The 18,802-nt window shown below is 45.3% G+C and overlaps 1 protein-coding gene across 2 annotated transcripts; it reads left to right on the forward strand.

Moving 5' to 3' along the window:
• Positions 1-282: 282 nt before the first annotated feature.
• npr1a (natriuretic peptide receptor 1a) lies at positions 283-18,584 on the forward strand. 2 transcript variants are annotated; one of them, XM_029166766.3, is made up of 23 exons: positions 283-721; positions 1,237-1,380; positions 1,477-2,166; positions 3,040-3,230; positions 3,351-3,464; positions 3,773-3,941; positions 7,438-7,532; positions 7,686-7,821; positions 7,907-7,991; positions 10,652-10,772; positions 10,878-10,952; positions 11,041-11,118; positions 12,214-12,318; positions 12,866-12,937; positions 13,059-13,218; positions 13,337-13,492; positions 14,059-14,227; positions 14,299-14,445; positions 16,785-16,908; positions 17,130-17,198; positions 17,328-17,502; positions 17,605-17,703; positions 18,041-18,584. In XM_029166766.3, exons 3-23 carry the CDS (start codon positions 1,488-1,490, stop codon positions 18,190-18,192), a joined length of 3,171 nt encoding a protein of 1,056 aa, XP_029022599.1. In that variant the 5' UTR covers positions 283-721; positions 1,237-1,380; positions 1,477-1,487; the 3' UTR covers positions 18,193-18,584. The 2 variants fall into 2 exon arrangements, with proteins under 2 accessions (XP_029022599.1, XP_029022598.1); XM_029166765.3 differs by lacking the exon at positions 1,237-1,380 and having other exon boundaries at positions 284-721.
• The last annotated feature ends 218 nt before the right edge of the window (positions 18,585-18,802 follow it).

Consider the following 18,802-nt stretch of genomic DNA (forward strand, 5'->3'; position numbering starts at 1 on the left):
GGAGACTTGTGTTTGTGACTTAGTGATTTCCTGCTCCACCGGGTGTATCCTGTTGAAACACACGCTGTGTGTGTGTGTGTGTGTGTGTGTGTGTGTGTGTGTGTGTGTGTGTGTGTGTGTGTGTGTGTGTGTGTGTGTGTGTGTGTGTGTGTCAGGATCAAACCTGATGTCTCCTCTGTCCCTCCAACTCGCTGCTTGGCGGGTCAGTCAGACTGTCCAGGCTCGTGGAGGCTCCAGATCAGAACCAGGCCTGTTCGGTGGGTGGTTTCATAAATTGATTACTAAAGGATTTTAGAACTGATTCGGGTTGTGGAATTCTGACCATAATAATAAAAACAATAAAACCATCACCAACATCCCCCCACCCCGCGCGCTCCTGCTCCAGGGGTCCTGGAGCCCAATCAGCACAAACGAAGATAGACACGTGCACAACCGGGGTCTCGTGTAATCGAATCTTCTGGCTCGCGAGGGACGAAAGCCAGCACGCGCTCCCCGTCGCACCCTCTGCCCACCAAGTAAAAGTGCACGAATGCGAATGCGCGCGCCCGCGGACCCCTCGGCGTGCGCACGGACAGACAGTGGCGGCAGCAGCGAGAGCGGTACCGGAGCCTTTGGATTGTGACAGACCGTGGAGCCCGGACTCGCACACGTACAGGCACCGTTTGGTTTGATTTTGCTGAACATTTTGTCCACTGGGAGCCACGGACTGGATACCGAGCAGGTACAAACTCGAGACGGTTAAGTTCGAAGATTCACGGAAAAACTGACGGGACCAGGACCGGTTATTGTCCTGTTGATGGAGTGTAAAGATTTAGTTTTATGTAAAAGTAGAAAAAAATGATTTGACTGAAATGAACCTAGTGACCCACAGGTTATGATGTTCATTGGTCACAGATGCTGAGGTTCTGTGTAGGTCCGTTCTGGGTCCTGGTTCATGTAATCTATAGTCCCTAATGTATGTTCGTAAACCTTTACTTTCAGTTGACCCCAGATCAGATTTTTTCTCTTCAGAACCAGGTTAGACAAGTGTGAATGGAATATTAATATTAAAATATCTTAATTTAATTTCTATGTGTAAAAAAAAACGTAAAATACTTAATGACTTAAACAAAAGCCTTTAACTCAACGAATCAGACAGAGACAGACTGGGCTGTAAATGGACCTAAGGGTGGTAAGGGTTAGTTACTTTGCACTGGACCTTGTCCTGTACCGTTTTTTTTTTTTCCTTGAGCTCAGCCGGGACATTAGTTTGTCCCCCAAGCACACATGGAGCCAACATGGAGCAGTTAGTTTAGTGCCCAGAAATCCCAGCGGCTCCTGAAGGGGATCCATGTCACCAAGTAAATAACTAAAGCCAAGGGTTAGGCCGGGGCCTTTCAGGTACTGCTCAACTCACCACGGAGCAGATGTTTAGTGAGCGGGTAACGGTTCCACTAGAGTCATGCTGTGGTTCTGCTGCTGTCCTTCTCCCTGCAGCCTTTGTTACCATGCTGTCCAGGTGGTCCTTCCTCTGTGTCCTCATCCACGTGTCTGCTGACAGCAGCACCCAGGATGTGCAGGAGGTGACGCTAGCAGCCATCCTGCCCCTGACCAACACAGACTACGCATGGGCGTGGCCTCGAGTGGCGCCGGCGCTGCACCTGGCGATTCAGAGGGTCAACTCGGACCCGTGGCTTCTGCAAGGCCTGAAGCTGCGCTTGGTCAACGGCAGCTCAGAGAACCGTGACGGCTTCTGCTCCGACTCCATGGCACCGCTGGTCGCCGTCGATCTCAAGCTGTCCTATGACCCGTGGGCCTTCATCGGGCCTGGCTGTGACTACTCCTCGTCACCCGTCGCCCGCTTCACCACCCACTGGGAGGTTCCCATGGTAACAGCAGGGGCTCGAGCCATCGGGTTCGAGTCTTACGCGGCCGTCACCAACACGGGCCCCACGCACAAGAAGCTGGGCGAGTTCAGCATCAGACTCCAGGAGCTGTTCGGCTGGCGGCAGCAGGTCATGCTGGTCTACAGTGACAACAAGGACACCAACGATGACCGGCCCTGCTACTTCACCGTGGAGGGTCTGTACACGGTGCTGGGCGGCCACAACATCAGCATCTCAGACCACACAATCGCCGCCGACAACTACAAGCTGACGGTCCAGCAAATCCGGGACCACGGCCGCGGTGAGCTGGCTCCTCCTGTTCCTCTTCCTCCTCCTCCTCTCTCTCCTTCTGCTGCTCCTCCTCCTCTTATTCCTCATTTTCCTGTTCTTCCTCCTTCTCTTCGTCGTCCACCTGTTCTTCCTACTCATCTTCCTCCCCCCTCTTCTTGCTCCTCATTTTCCTCCTTCTGTTGCTCCTCCTCCTCTTCTTCCTCTTTTTCCTGTTCTTCCTATCTTAATGGAGACCTCTGTTGTCCCTGGCAACACTAGATGTAGTGATTACCTTTGTATATATTTTTTGCATGATGTTCTTGTTTAACAAGTTAAACTCTTAGTGTCCTCTATATTAGGAACACCCCAGGGACAGTAAGGACAGTCCTGTAAAAGTGTTCCTGCCTGACAACCGATCTCCCACTGACACAGCTTTCAGACAAACCATTGTGTTGGTCCATCCACAGCGAGTCAGAGACTGTTACTTATCTAGACGCCCTGTTTGGAAGATTTCAAATCAATAGCCTGGATGTTGTCATTATGTGTGAAAGAATTATGTGTGAAATAAAAGCCAGATCATTCCTCCACCAGGTCAATGCTTCCAATAGTTCCACGTGATCAATGCGATTTGGTGCTGTGCTTGTTAAAGGAGGGGAGGCTTTGTGATAATCGCCATGGTTACTGACGAGCTGAGAGGAGAGGTCAGAGAAGGAAACAGGACACTGCTTTAACCTGGTCCACACTCTGATGCCTGTGTTAGATGTCTGGCTCAAAACCAGGACCACGCCACGTGTGTTAAATTATACAAACAACTGTCCCCTTCTTTTATTTCATTTCTTGTTCTGGATCCTTGTTTTCTTTCTTCTGTCCTTCCATTGTTTCTCCTTCACTTCTTTTCCTGTAGTGGTGTACCTGTGCTGTCCCTGGGACACACTGAGGACTCTGATGGTCCAGCTCTGGAAGGAGGGTCTGGATTTGGAAGAATATGTCTTCTTCTTTATTGATCTGTTTGCTGAGGGTCTGGGGGGTCGGGGTCCAGTCAAACCGTGGCACAGAGGAGACCAGGACGACTACGTGGCTCGTCAGGCCTTCAGGGTAAGTTCACTACTCCAGAATGTCACAGTGTTTAAAAAGCAGGTTCAGTCCTAAAGGAAACCATCACAAAAATAGAAAAAAATAGATTCACTGTTGACCCTGTCTGTGCTCTACATCCAGAGTGTGAAGGTGCTGACCTACCTGGAGCCTCAAAATACAGAATATCGAGAATTTGTAAAAACTCTGAAGAGCAGCGCGAAGAAAATGTTTAACTTCACGATCAACGACTCTCTGGTAAAAAACACAAGTTTCATTTCTATGTGACATTTGTGTTATTCCTGGAGTTACTCCGGCTTTGTGTCTTTAGCAGGAAAAAACAACATGTAGTTTGTTTCATGTTCTCCCTATGCACTAACACCAAGAAGCCTCCTCTTGACCCTGAGTAATTTACCATTACAAAGCACTGGTTTGAATGTCTTCCATCACTACATCCTACATGCAGACATGACTTAAAGCACAGATTGGGTCAGGGTGGCGCAAGAACATAGCAAACAGAACCAGTTTGCTCTGTACAGCCAAGTAATGCCAAATCTCTTTGTCAGTACAACCTGATCGCTGGAGGTTTCTATGATGGAGTGATGCTCTACTCTCAGGCTCTGAATGAGTCTCTGACTGAGCAGACAGGGCCAGGACCTGGACTGAGACCAGGGCAATTCCAGAGGCCTCGGCATGACGTGGTGACCAGGAGGATGTGGAACAGAACCTTCCCAGGTGAGAACAGATGTTTGTGGTGTTCCTTCATAGTTTCTCATGAAAAATCTGGAAGCTTTTCTGTCCCCATGGGAGTTTTTAACCAATGGCAACACAGAGCAGGCTGAGAAAAGTTAAAAATAATATAATTCATCAAAAACCCACAAAGCCCAGCAGCAGTAAAACCACAGCCTGTCGGACTGATGTTAATAAAACAGACTAGATGTCAATAAATTATTTTCAGCATTAAATCACTTTTCTGATAAACAAATGATGTTAAAGGATTAGAGTCATGTCTTATGGTTATTCACTTGTTTCTTTCTTACTTCTTTGAATCTGGTACTTCTCTGTAACTAGCAGCAAAGTGACAAAGTTCCTTTTTACTACTATGCACTGAAGGGAGTGAAACCACACCCCACCTGACCTCCTGCCTCCGTTTTGGGGCACAGGGACCAGTCCATCATAAATGACAGCTATAAAACAATTATAAAAGCTTCAGCTGGAGAACCCTTCAGCAGGCCTGATAGAGTTGGCAGGAGTCAGCGAGTCATGAGATCTGACATGAGATCTGATCATTTGCCTTATTAAGCCTAGATGTTGATTAAGAGTTCAACTGAGTTTGGTCCTGAGGTGAAAGGTCAGTGGTCTAAGGAACACATATCAGACATTTTCTCTGCATTGTTTCCATCTGAGGAAGTCGTCACTCATCAACGCAGACAGTTTCAGGAAAAAGCTTTGGTCACAAGGACAGGAAAAAAACACGCTTGAGTCAAGTAAACTGGTCACCTAGGCAACAATGAGACTACATACATTCACTGTACTTCTTTGTACTCTACTACATTTTTGTAGCAGTTACTACACTGCTACTGGTTTTAGTGCCTCTGATGGTTCATATGTCAGAGGTCAGTTAAGAGACAAAAAAACTAAAAGGCAGATGACCCACACTCGGCACTGCCCCTGAACGCAGCAATAGCAACTGTAATATGTCCACAGAAACAGCATGTTTCTTTAGGCCCGGGGTTTCAGGCCTGATTCCCAGGTTCAGAAGCCCAAACTAGACTTTTCTTTGGTTCCATTGTTTGAGTGAAGTCTTCTGCGCTACTTTAATCTCAAGGTTAGTGTAGTTTAGTCACAGGATGTAGTCGTCATGAATTGTATGCATGTGTGGCCTTCTTTGAGCATTCCAAGGTAAACTCACTGGATGCTATTACCTTATAAGGCTCTTTTTCGCTTGGCTCCACCATTCTTATGCTCTTTTCTACAAAAAAGAAAAGTCATTAGACTTTGTGTTCATGGGCTGTTTACCAGCTCATTGTGCCTCACGTTGTGACTGAAATGGGGAAGCTAGCATTTAGTTTTGCTGCCCCCTCTACCTGGAACATTCTCCAAACAGACCTTTTTTAAGATTTCAGAATTCATTTCACTTCAAGCCTTCGTTCTCTCATCAGACAATGAGAACCCTTTGGACAGTACGTGTGCTTTTAAATTTGCTACATGGTATAATTACTGCACATTATTTGCTAAACTGAATGCAATACCTAAACTATGGTTCACTTATTGTGTGTTATCGAGGGTGAAAAACAGGACGTTTTGGCAATCAGGTTTAAAGTTCCCGTTTTTCTGTGTTACCCTGTATATATTTACAACTGTATTAACTGATGACATGTGCTGTTGACCTCCTGGCCAGGTTACCCAGAACAGATCTTGATCTTAGTGGGTTTTTATCTGGTTAAATAGAGGTTAAATGAAAAAAAATAATCTAGGTAAAATCAAATTCAAATTCTTTAACGTTTGGATCAAACCTGACAGTTGGTTGGGTTTGAGTGGGTTTCCCGTCCTCACATGATTTTAGAGCTTGTCCCTCAAACTGCAGCAATTTTTTCCCAGATGTTTTTTCAAACCAAATCAGCATAAATATGCTGTTTTCAGTTCAGCAAACATAAAAATCTCCTGGTCTGGCATTGTGTGTTGTTTTAAACACACACTGCTAGATAAACACACAAGACTCTTCATCATGTGGACAGAAAAATGCGCAACAGATGGACTGAAGCTGTAAAACTGTTAGAAACGGATCAGCGATTGTCCACAAACACCAGGAGGTGCCTGGACATGCCTGTTTAATTAGGACCAATGGGATGACACAGAACCGTCTGGCTTTTTGGATCAGAACATGGGGATATAGAACAGAAGATGAAGACACAGCAGCTGGTACATGTGGGCTGTCAAACGAACAAAACGGGACACAACAACAGGAAAGGCTAGAGAACGGCAAGACAGACAGAAGCCACAGAACAGGAGTCTGGTGACAAACTTCATCAGTCAAGTGAGGAGGCGTGTCCTCTGTCCTGCAGCGTTTACTGCTTCTAATCAGCAGAAAGGCTGATGGAGTGGGTGCTGGTGTGTAAAACAACAGCTGGGGTCAGACAGAGTTCACATCTTCTGGCACAAGGTAAACTGATTTGAATCGTAGCCGATGGCATCAGGTTAAAGCTGAGATAAAGTAATTCATCCTGGGAAAATACTCAGACAAATGAAAACCACTAGAAATAAAAAATGAGCTCTTAAAATAAGTCTGATCCTCACATGGCCTCTGACCTCTGTGATGACCTGAATTCACTGTGATTGTGCCATCTCTGACTTAATCTGGTAAAACCATGTCAGTGCAGGAGAAACCGGAGCTGTGTCTGTGCTTTACTAGCAACCCAGGAATCTTCTGTCTAGGCGCCATTGACAGACACAACTGCAGCGAGTCGTATGCCCAGTGACTGCCCATCTGCTCTGGTGGCCCATCGTTAAATTCTACGTAGGCAGATACGCAGATCCTGCACCACCTGCTTTTTATTGTCCATATGTATATTTCGATTTATGATGTGTGTAGTTATCAGATATGTTCACTTCTTACATTTTAACCCTATTTTCCTACTGTCATACAGAATTTCTTTTTAAATTCCTCTCCATCTCTTGTTTATTTTTCATAACTAATTAGTCTGTGAAGGTGACCTGATCTTCGTTTCACAGCCAGCTACTGTGACACTTAGGACACAAATACCTTTGTGAGACGAACTGTGTCCTTTATTTTGATAGGCATGACAAGACATGGGGCAGGAAAACAAAGTTAGGAGGTCAAAAGTCAGAACAGAAGATATGTGTGTGCCACCATCATCTTCATCACTTCACCTTCATCAGACCAGCTGTCAGTACAGACGAGTGCTTTGGGTTCATGACGCTGCTGATGCTGCTGATAAACCGGCATCTGTGTCTGTTCTATATTAGATTGTTGTGCTTTTATCCAACAACACTAACAGGGACTCAGCTGGTGGATGTTATTCAACGGCCACCTGTGTCAGAGCGATGAACACATTCATTTACATAGTGTGCTACAGTTGTGGCACTGACCAATAACAGTCTATTCTGACCAACAACCAACGTTAAAAATTAACACAGCATCAACTTTACAGAGCTAAGCCTGGACTGGTTCTGGTTTTACTAGATCCATTGAACAAACCTTTCTCTGCAGGAGTGATGGGTTTGATGGAGATGGACGAGTCTGGAGACAGACAGATCGACTTCGCTGTGTGGGACATGACCGACATCGACTCTGGAGAGTTTCAGGTACACTCACCTACCTTACTGTATGTCTCATGTTGTCATCATGACTCATGTGCAAACATCCAGCCCGCAGGATGTACTGGTGGGAGGAAGTTAGTTCTCAGATGCTAGCAAGAGCTGCAGAGCTCAGTTCTCCGCTTTGCTTGTGTGTCGTAGGTCGTGTGTGTATATAACAGCAGTGTGAAACAGATGGTCATGCAGAGCGGACACAGGTTCCAGTGGCCGGGCGGGTCTCCCCCACCAGACGTCCCTGAGTGTGGCTTCAAGAATGATAAGCCGGCCTGTGTCGCACGTCCGTATTACACCATTATACTTATCATGTTCACGTTATCGCCGTATATGATGTCAGCTGTGTGGCTTTTCTTCTTTTCTCCCAGGCACAGTGTCAATGCATCAGATGGTTGCCATAGTGATCTGCTTTGTCTTTGTCATCATCGTTACGGTGACCATCTTTATTTACAGGTGAGATGCACACACGTTTCTCTGTGAGGACGCAACCTAAAGCATCAAAACCTATAGCGTCGCTCTAACCATCACAACCTAAAGCATCACAACCCTAAAGCATCACAACCTAAGAATCGCTGTTACCATCACAACCTAAAGCATCACAACCTAAAGCATCACAACCTCATAAGAATCGCCTGTTTACCATCACAACCTAAAGCCATCACAACCTAACGCCTATCACAACCCCCTAAGCCATCCGCTCCTTACCATCACAACCTAAAGCATCAAAACCTAAAGCATCAAAACCTATAGCGTCGCTCTAACCATCACAACCTAAAGCATCACAACCTAAAGCATCACAACCTAAGAATCGCTGTTACCATCACAATCTAAAGCATCACAACCTAAAGCATCACAACCTAAAGCATCGCTCTTACCATCACAACCTAAAGCATCACAACCTAAAGCATCACAACCTAAATCATCGCTCTTACCATCACAACCTAAAGCATCGCTCTTACCATCACAATCTAAAGCATCACAACCTAAAGCATCACAACCTAAAGCATCACAACCTAAAGCATCGCTCTTACCATCACAACCTAAAGCATCGCTCTTACCATCACAATCTAAAGCATCACAACCTAAAGCATCACAACCTAAAGCATCAAAACCTAAAGCATCAAAACCTAAGGATCGCTCTTACCATCACAACCTAAAGCATCACAACCTAAAGCATCGCTCTTACCATCACAATCTAAAGCATCACAACCTAAAGCATCACAACCTAAAGCATCAAAACCTAAAGCATCACAACCTAAGGATCGCTCTTACCATCACAACCTAAAGCATCACAACCTAAAGCATCACAACCTAAAGCATCGCTCTTACCATCACAACCTAAAGCATCACAACCTAAAGCATCGCTCTTACCATCACAACCTAAAGCATCACAACCTACGTAAAGCATCGCTCTTACCATCACAAGCTAAAGCATCACAACATAAAGCATCACTCTTACCATCACAACCTAAAGCATCACAACCTTAGGCATCGCTCTTACCCTCACAACCTAAAGCATCACAACCTAAAGCATCACAACCCAAAGCATCACAACCTAAAGCATCACAACCTAAAGCATCGCTCTTACCATCACAATCTAAAGCATCGCAACCTAAAGCATCACAACCTAAAGCATCAAAACCTATAGCACGCTCTTACCATCACAACCCAAAGCATCCCAACCTAAAGCATCACAACCTAAGGATCGCTCTTACCATCATAACCTAAAGCATCGCTCTTACCATCACAACCCAAACCATCACAACCTAAAGCATCACAATCTAAAGCATTACAACCTAAAGCATCACTCTTACCATCACAACTTAAAGCATCACAACCTAAAGCATCACAACTTAAAGCATCAAAACCTAAAGCATCACAACCTAAAGCATCACAACCTAAAGCATCAAAACCTAAAGCATCACAACCTAAGGATCGCTCTTACCATCACAACCTAAAGCATCACAACCTAAAGCATCACAACCTAAGGATCGCTCTTACCATCACAACCTAAAGCATCACAACCTAAGGATCGCTCTTACCATCACAACCTAAAGCATCACAACCTAAGGATCGCTCTTACCATCACAACCTAAAGCATCACAACCTAAAGCATCGCTCTTACCATCACAACCTAAAGCATCACAACCTACGTAAAGCATCGCTCTTACCATCACAACCTAAAGCATCACAACCTAAAGCATCACTCTTACCATCACAACCTAAAGCATCACAACCTACGTAAAGCATCGCTCTTACCCTCACAACCTAAAGCATCACAACCTAAAGCATCACAACCCAAAGCATCACAACCTAAAGCATTACAACCTAAAGCATCGCTCTTACCATCACAATTTAAAGCATCGCAACCTAAAGCATCACAACCTAAAGCATCAAAACCTAAAGCATCGCTCTTACCATCACAACCCAAAGCATCCCAACCTAAAGCATCACAACCTAAGGATCGCTCTTACCATCACAACCTAAAGCATCACAACCTAAAGCATCACTCTTACCATCACAACCCAAACCATCACAACCTAAAGCATCACAACCTAAAGCATCGCTCTGACCATCACAAGCTAAAGCATCACATTCTAAAGCATCACATTCTAAAGCATCACAATCTAAAGCATCACAATCTAAAGCATCACAATGCAATGTCACAGATGCAACCAGCTGCTGAAAGCAAACAAATCAATGTGGCAAACCAACAAGATATAGACAGGCACAAAACAAAAATGAACATACACCTTAGGTCAAGCACATTCATAATTAAATAACTGACTGTTGTTAACTGTTAAATGTTAATGTCTATAATAATGTTAAGGCGTACAATCATACATAGACACACTCATATTCCTACACTTATGCACATATATTATTACACATGATCACATAATACTTAATAGCTGCAATCTACAATATTGCAACTACCATAATCAACCATTATTAATAGTGATAACAGTAAATGGATTTCCACTGGCATCACAACCTAAAGCATCACTCTGACCATCACAACCTGATGCTCCTCTGGCTATAACCAAAACTGGACCCTCATTATCATATTGACAAACTCACACACACCTGTTTTGCTGCTGTATGTTGAACAGGAAGTTGAAGCTGGAGAGTGAGCTGGCAGCTCAGCTGTGGAGAGTTCACTGGGACGACATCCAGTTGAGCAACCTGGATAAAGTCCTAAAGAGAGCTTGCAGCCGACTCACCATGTCTCTGGTAGCTCAGATTTTAAATTGAATTGTTAAGGATTGTAAAGAATTCCATGCTGGTTTCCAGTAACCTCTTCCTTCACTGAGGCTTTGTTTCTATGTTTCTGTGCAGAAAGGATCCAACTATGGCTCCCTGATGACCATGGAGGGAAACTTTCAGATCTACACTAAGACGGGATACTACAAGGTTTGGAACCATCTGCTACCTCACGGTTCTGACAGAACCGTCCACGTGCTTTGGATATGGATATGACCCTGTTATTTTTGTTCTGCAGGGAAACCTGGCAGCCATCAAATATATCAACAAAAAACGGATTGAACTGACCAGGAAGGTCCTGTTTGAACTAAAACACGTAAGACGCTGGATCCACCTACCCCTATGTCCATACTGGTCACACTCCCATCCGTCAACTTATAGCTGCCTCTGATGAGCAGTCTGTCTAGTTATGTGTCCGAGTGACAGTCAAGTAACATACGGTTAAGTGTGTCCCACTTAACATAAAAGCCTCCAGGGTCATTCATGGATGTGGATGTGAGTTTTTACACAGGCTCCAAGCAGCTTTAATAGATAACGGCACATATTGTGTTTAGCAAAACAATGGAATAGAATAGAATAGAATAGAATAGAATAGAATAGAATAGAATAGAATAGAATAGAATAGAATAGCCTTTATTGTCATTGTACATGTGTTCAACAAAATCAGATGACCTCTTAAAGAGGAAATACAGTACAGTAAAAATATAATATATAATATATGTCCCACACTGGTCACAGTGACACAGTGATACATAACCATTGCACAAATCTGGTTTGATAAACAGCTGATGAAGGAGGAGACACTGTCCCCCATGATGTAAAAAGTAAGTTCTCCTCTGTGCCTCTGAAAGTCCAGCACCATTTCCTTTGTCTTACTGGTGTTTAGATGTAGATTGTTGGCCCAGTACTGACCCAGTACTGTTGTGTCATCTGCAAACTTGATTTGATGGGTCAGAAGAGATCCAGTCATGTGTAGAGAGTAGGTACAATGGATTCAGCATGCATACAATGCAAACAAGTTAAACATGTTAAACAACTCAACCTATTAGCTAGAATAAAATATTGATCCTGCTTTTAGTATTGGTGTCAGAGGTTCCTGAACCTTTGCTTTGTTTCTAGTGTCGCAGCAGATCACTCAGCTGGGAGCTCACTAATTTGAACAGTTCTCTGATCAATGTGCATTTTCATTCCAACCAAACAAGTCAAATGTATGTAATTAGCCCCTTAACACCTACAGGCAGGGTTCACTGCCTATAGGACCCTAATGAAACTAAACTACCTCCACTCCAAGGATTCTACTGGTGGACTGACTCACTGACAGGCAGAAACCTGGCTGTAGACATTGTCACTGCCTTGCTTATGGGATGATGATTGGTTGTCATTTAAACCAGCACCCGTTTTTTTCTTGCAGATGCGAGATGTTCAGAATGAGCACCTGACTCGCTTCATTGGTGCCTGCACCGACCCACCAAATATGTGCATCATCTCAGAGTACTGTCCCAGAGGCAGCCTACAGGTAAATGTGGCTCCAACGCAGTAAAATCTTCTTCAGCATATACTCAACCTGAGTACATGCTGACTTGTATCTGTCAATCACATGTTAAGCATCTCTATGCCGCAGTATTCATCCTCTTCCAGTTCATTCCTTCAAACCTCAGATGTTTTCTCCACTTTTCAGTTATATTGTAACCTAGCAACATCCCAGTGTGGTAACCTAGCAACATTTGAGCACATGGTACAGCTGTAGGTGGATGTGGGTGGTGTGGGGTTTGGTCTATTGCCAGATGCCCACTGGATCACATGGTGTCAGATAAAGATGACACAGATGTTCTTACTGCAGGCGTTCTTACTCCGAGAGGGTACTCGTCCTAACACTGTAAAGGGTCCACTGCAGTCCTCAGTGACCAGGTACCTAGTCAGTCCAGTAGATAGACCTAACCTTAATATTCTCTTGTTCTGAGGCCCCTTGAGAGAATGTAACAACAAGCTTTAGTTTAGTCTTAAACCCACTCTGTGGAGTTTTATAGGAAATAATTACATCTGTGTGTTTATGTATCTTCCAGGACCTGATGGAGAGCGACAGCATCACTCTGGACTGGATGTTCAGATACTCTCTTATCAATGACATTGTCAAGGTAATGGACTTGATGAGACAAAGGAAAACATAGTTAAAGGACAACACAGACTCATGTTTTCCAGGCTTTGACACTGGGTTTAGGGATGATCGTGTTCATCATCAGCTGGGTTTATTTGCAGGGGATGGCCTTCCTCCACAACAGCGTCATCGTCTCCCACGGAAACCTAAAGTCGTCCAACTGCGTGGTGGACAGTCGCTTCGTCCTGAAGATCACTGACTATGGTCTGGAGAGCCTCCGCACCAGCAGCTGCCCCGAGGACACGCATGCTTTCTACGCACGTATGTCCACAGTAGATTACACACACACACACACACACACACACACACACACACACACACACACACACACACACACACACACACACACACACTGTTTGAATGTCTACTACAAACACAGGTAAACTGTGGACAGCCCCCGAGCTGCTGAGATCGGACTGCCCTCCTCCCTGTGGGACTCAGAAAGGAGACGTGTACAGTTTTGGTGTCATCCTGCAGGAAGTGGCTCTGCTGAGAGGAGTTTTCTACCTCGACTCCCAAACTCTCAGCCCCAAAGGTCAGTGCCAAGCTTCCTGCTTCCGTGGGGACATGAGTTCACACTGACCCCAAGCTCTAAATGAGCTTTGACCCATGGTCTGGGGTTCCTCTTACTAAAGACTGTAAAGAAGAGGGTACACAGATGGGTCATAAAGGGGAGTTGAGGGCGGAGGAGGTAAAAGTATAGACCTGTAATTTATTGATAAAATAAATCATACTTTGTTGAAGTGATTTGGTTTTGGTTCATCCTAACAAGTAGCGAGATACACTGGGATCACTGTAGTACTTCAAAGTATGCCTGGTTCGAGACACAGTATTGCTAACTAATTTTTGTACTTCATATTGTTAGTCGGCGCTGAAAAGTACCTGTCTGTTTTTCTTGAAATTTGAGCACATTTTAAGTTTCAACTAAACTAAACTAAACTAAACTAAACTAAAAAAGTTTAATTCTTTAGCTTTTGTAGGAATGTGTTGTCTTATGTATGTGATCTTTGCAGCACACTGATCCTAGAGGAGCGTAATTTCATTTCTGTCTACACACTACTGTTTAGGATTAAAATGATGAGGTCCTGTGTATCCCCTTAGAAACTGTTCGGGCTGTCATTCAGGGCGGCGTCCCTCCTCTCCGTCCCTCGCTGTGCTCCCACAGTCACAGCGAGGAGCTCGGTGTCCTGATGCAGCGTTGCTGGAGTGAAGAGGCTGGCGAACGGCCGGACTTCAACACCATCAAGATCCTGCTGAGGAAACAACATAGGTGGTAGTGGTGGGGGCAGGTCGCCTGTCCGGCCCATATGTTAGCAGTCTGAACATCCTGTGTGTCCTCAGAGGCTACGGGTCCAACATCCTGGACAACCTCCTGTCCCGCATGGAGCAGTACGCCAACAACCTGGAGGAACTGGTGGAGGAGAGGACGCAGGCGTATCACGAGGAGAAGCGCAAGGCGGAGGCCCTGCTCTACCAGATCCTCCCACAGTCAGTACTGCAGTACTACTACTATTACTACCACCACCACCAGGCAGTACCACTACTACTACCAGGCACTACTACTATTAGATAAGACTTTATTCATCACACAATGGGGAAATTCTTTCATTTGCAGCAGATTGAAGGTTTTTTCACATTGGTGTTATGGTATTGGTATGGTATCATTGTGGTGATGATATTGATATTGTAATAACACATCGAATGATTGAGTATGCAGTGTAGTTGTTGTCACTGCAGTGATATGTTGTCCAGTCCGATGTCTGTGGGGAGCAATGACCTGCAGCAGCTCCTTCCTGTACTGTGGCTGTAACAGTGTGGTGCAGGGGGTGGAGGGGTTCTCCATGATGGATGTTAGTTTACCAACATCCTTCTGTCCACCACCTCCTCCATGGACTCCAGTGTGCAGCCCAGGACACAGCCAGTTTTTTTAACCAGCTTGTTGAGTCTGTTCCTGTCTCTGCCCCCCCATACAGTGCCAACAATGGCATGGTCGTCTGAGAACCTCTGTAGATGACAGTGGTGGGAGTTGTATTTAAAGCCTGATGTGTACAGTGTGAACAGAAAAGGGGAGAGCCCCGTCCCCTGAAGTGCCCCCGTGTGCAGACTACCACATGGGACACACAGTCCTTCAGCCTCACAAATGGTGGCCTGTCTGTGAGGTAGTTGATGGTCCAAGCAGCCAGATGTTGGTCCACACCTGCCATCTCCGGCTTCCTCCTTAGTGATGGCTGGTTGGTAATGAAAGAACTGGAGAAATCAAAAAACACGGTGCTCCCAGGGGACTCCATGTGAAACAGGACCCGTTGCTGCAGGTAGATGATGGCGTCATTCACCCTGATGCCAGATTGATATGCAAACTTCAGGGGCTTCGGTGCATCAGGTGGAAGGTTAAGGCGCCAGGTCTAAAGTGGATCGGCTCTTTAAGATGGAGTACCTTTGGGACTGGACAGGGAGTCCTCCAAAGTACTGGTACTCCCTCCAGGCTGAGGCTGAGGCTGAATATGGAAGGGCTCACTTCACTGAGCTAGTCTGCACACTCCTTGGGGAGCTTGTGATCAGGGCCTGTTGCCTTCCTGGCCTTTGTCCTCCTTAACTCCCTCCTAACCTGGTTCAGAGTGAGGCAGAGGGGTGTGGGTGGTGGCTGGTCTGGAGCTGAGGGTTGTTTGGGGGGGGGTCCCATTGTTGCGGTTAGAGGAAGGTGCTGAGGTGTGAACAGTTGCAGCTGGGAGGAGACGCCTGGACTGGAGGGGTGTGAGGAGGGGGCCACGTGGATGGAGACTGGGGGCTAGGCAGAATCAAATCTATTAAAGAACAGATTTAACTCATTTGCCCAGGCTTGCTCACCGTGACCTAGCGTCCATTTCCAGCCTCACCGTGGCCTGAGATGTCTTTCAGTCCTCTGCTCACATCGTGGACGTTGTTCTGCTTCTTCCTGTAGCTGTCCTTGCACCTTCTGATGGTGTACTTTAAGTCTTGCTGTAAGAGCTTTCAGCTCAGAGGACACCCAGGACTTATTGTTGGAGAAGCACCCACTGTGTTTGTTGGCACGGTGTTTTCCACACAGAAATTGATGTAGCCCGTGGTGCAGTGTGTGCCACTGTCAGTGTTCTCCCCATGTGGACTGCAGAGAGCGTCCCAGTCTGTTGTGTTGAAACAGTCCTTCAGTTACTCTCCCCAGAGATGAGAATCAGTGCCTGTGGGTGCCATGTCTGCAGCTGGGACACAGTAGTCTTATCTATTACTAACACCAGGCAGTACTACTACTACTGCTTTCAGGCAGGGCTACTACTACTACTACCAGACAGTACTAATACCACACACACCACCAGCCAGTACTACTACTGCTGCTACCAGGCAGTACTTTTGCAACTGCTACCAGACAGTACTACTACTACTACTACCAGACAGTACTACTACCCCAAATACCACCAGGGAGTACTACTACTACTGCTGCCAGGCACTGCTACTACCACTGCTACCAGCCAGTACTACTACTGCTGCTACTACCAGAGAGTACTATTACCCCACACACCACCAGCCAGTACTACTACTGCTGCTACCAGGCAGTACTATTGCAACTGCTACCAGACTGTACTACTACTACTATTGCTACTACCAGACAGTACTACTACCCCAAATACCACCAGGGAGTACTACTACTACTGCTGCCAGGCACTACTACTACTACTGCTACCAGCCAGTACTACTACTACTGCTACTACCAGACAGTACTATTACCCGACATACTACCATATTTCTTAGCAAGAACTACTAATTCCTACTACAAAACTAAGTAATTATCACATGTTGTGTACTTTTACCTCTAGTTCAGTAGCAGAGCAGCTAAAACGAGGTGAGACGGTTCAGGCAGAAGCTTTTGACTCTGTAACCATCTACTTCAGTGACATTGTCGGCTTCACTGCCCTGTCTGCTGAGAGCTCACCTCTGCAGGTCAGTAGAACATCGTAGACCCTTGTAGCAAGTCAACTGAAACCGCTGAATGATCCAGCAATGAAAATGCAAATGCACCATCAGTGTTAACTGTCTTTTAATTACTGCTAACCATTAAACCATCAACACAGGACATACCTGTAGTTCAATTTGATCATTTGCTCTAGACTAATATTAACTAATTTCTGCCTTGGTGGCTGACAGACTGTGTTTCACTCCAGGTTGTGACCTTGCTGAATGACCTCTACACCTGTTTTGATGCCATCATTGACAACTTTGATGTTTACAAGGTAAAACACCCCACTTGACTCATCCTTTTGCTGCCTCCTTTTGTACTAAGCTAAACTAAGGTAGCAAAGTTTAGCAAGTCAAACCAAGAAACACTCAGTCAGACAAATCTATTATACCTATGCCCCCAGGTGGAGACCATCGGTGATGCTTACATGGTGGTATCAGGTCTGCCAGTCAGGAACGGGAAGCTCCACGGTAGGGAGGTGGCTCGGATGTCACTGGCCCTGCTGGAAGCTGTCAGGAGCTTCAGAATCCGACACCGACCCAACCAGCAGCTCAAGCTTCGCATTGGAATACACAGCGGTCAGTGTGTGTGCGCACATGTCTGTTTGTGGGTCTGAGAACCAGTTGAAGGAAATGCAGGCAATGATTTCACTTGGTGGCTGCTGGTTTCTGTGTATTCAGGTCCAGTGGTGGCAGGTGTGGTTGGGCTGAAGATGCCCAGATACTGTCTGTTTGGGGACACAGTTAACACAGCGTCACGCATGGAGTCCAATGGAGAAGGTAAAACACAGGCACACACCACAGTGTTAAGTGCAGCAGGTTCCGCCAGAACCAGCAGGTAACTGAAAGTTGTCGAAAGTGTGTTTCTGATTTGATTTGTTACATTCACTCACATTTTTAATCAACTTTCAATGGACACAGAAGCAGATGAGAAGACTGTGGAGGATCAGAACCATCTTGGAAGTCAGATCCAAATAGACATTTAGATAGATACATCACTCAAAGTATATCATTGCAATCAGTATCCATATGTCTTTCTGGATCTGAGAGTGCTTCTGAAAAGAAGGAAGTTCAGGCCTCAAACAGTCACAGGTTTTTTCGTGTTGGCTCTCTGCAGCTCTGAAGATTCACATGTCGGAGGCAACTCGTCTGGTTCTGCAGGAGTTCATGAGCTTTCAGCTGCAGCTCAGAGGAGAGATTGAGGTGAAGGGAAAAGGACGCATGAGGACGTACTGGCTGCTGGGAGAGGACAGCATCAGCACCAAGTGATGCACAATGGGGAATATAATCAACAGGAAGATCACATATTAAGACTTCTAAAAAAATGCTATAAATGCATTTTAAACTAAAGTAAACTAAACTTGCTCATGGTGTTTTGAGCAAGCACCGGTGCATGGCAGCTGCTGGCATCAGTGTGTGAATGTGAATGTGAGAGTGCATGAGTGAATGAAATACTAGTGTAAGGTGCTTTGGATCCCGGAATGGGTGTTTTTAAGCGCTATATGAATGTGGACCATTTACCAGAAACAACCGCAGATTCTCCTTGACTGGAGGATCAGAGAAATGCTTTAACACAGATGAGCACGAAAAACCCAGACACTGAATGTTTCACTGTAAAACACCATCACTTGTAAATACATAAATAAACAGTCTGTTTATTACCTTTGTGTTTACGGAGCTCCATTTAAAAAAAAGACTTACAATCTTCATTATAAAATAACTTACGCAGAAAAAAATCTAGCTCTGCTTATACGCCGTCTGGCAATTGAAAAACTAAACAATGAATAGTAATTAAAATGTTGACCTTTCACCTTAATAGCAACAGTGGAAGGGTCCCTGCTGACGTATTGCCACTCTTTCATTGTGGTATGTCTCACAC

The sequence above is a fragment of the Betta splendens genome, chromosome 11 (genome assembly GCF_900634795.4).
Source record: "Betta splendens chromosome 11, fBetSpl5.4, whole genome shotgun sequence".
Lineage (NCBI taxonomy): Eukaryota > Metazoa > Chordata > Actinopteri > Anabantiformes > Osphronemidae > Betta > Betta splendens.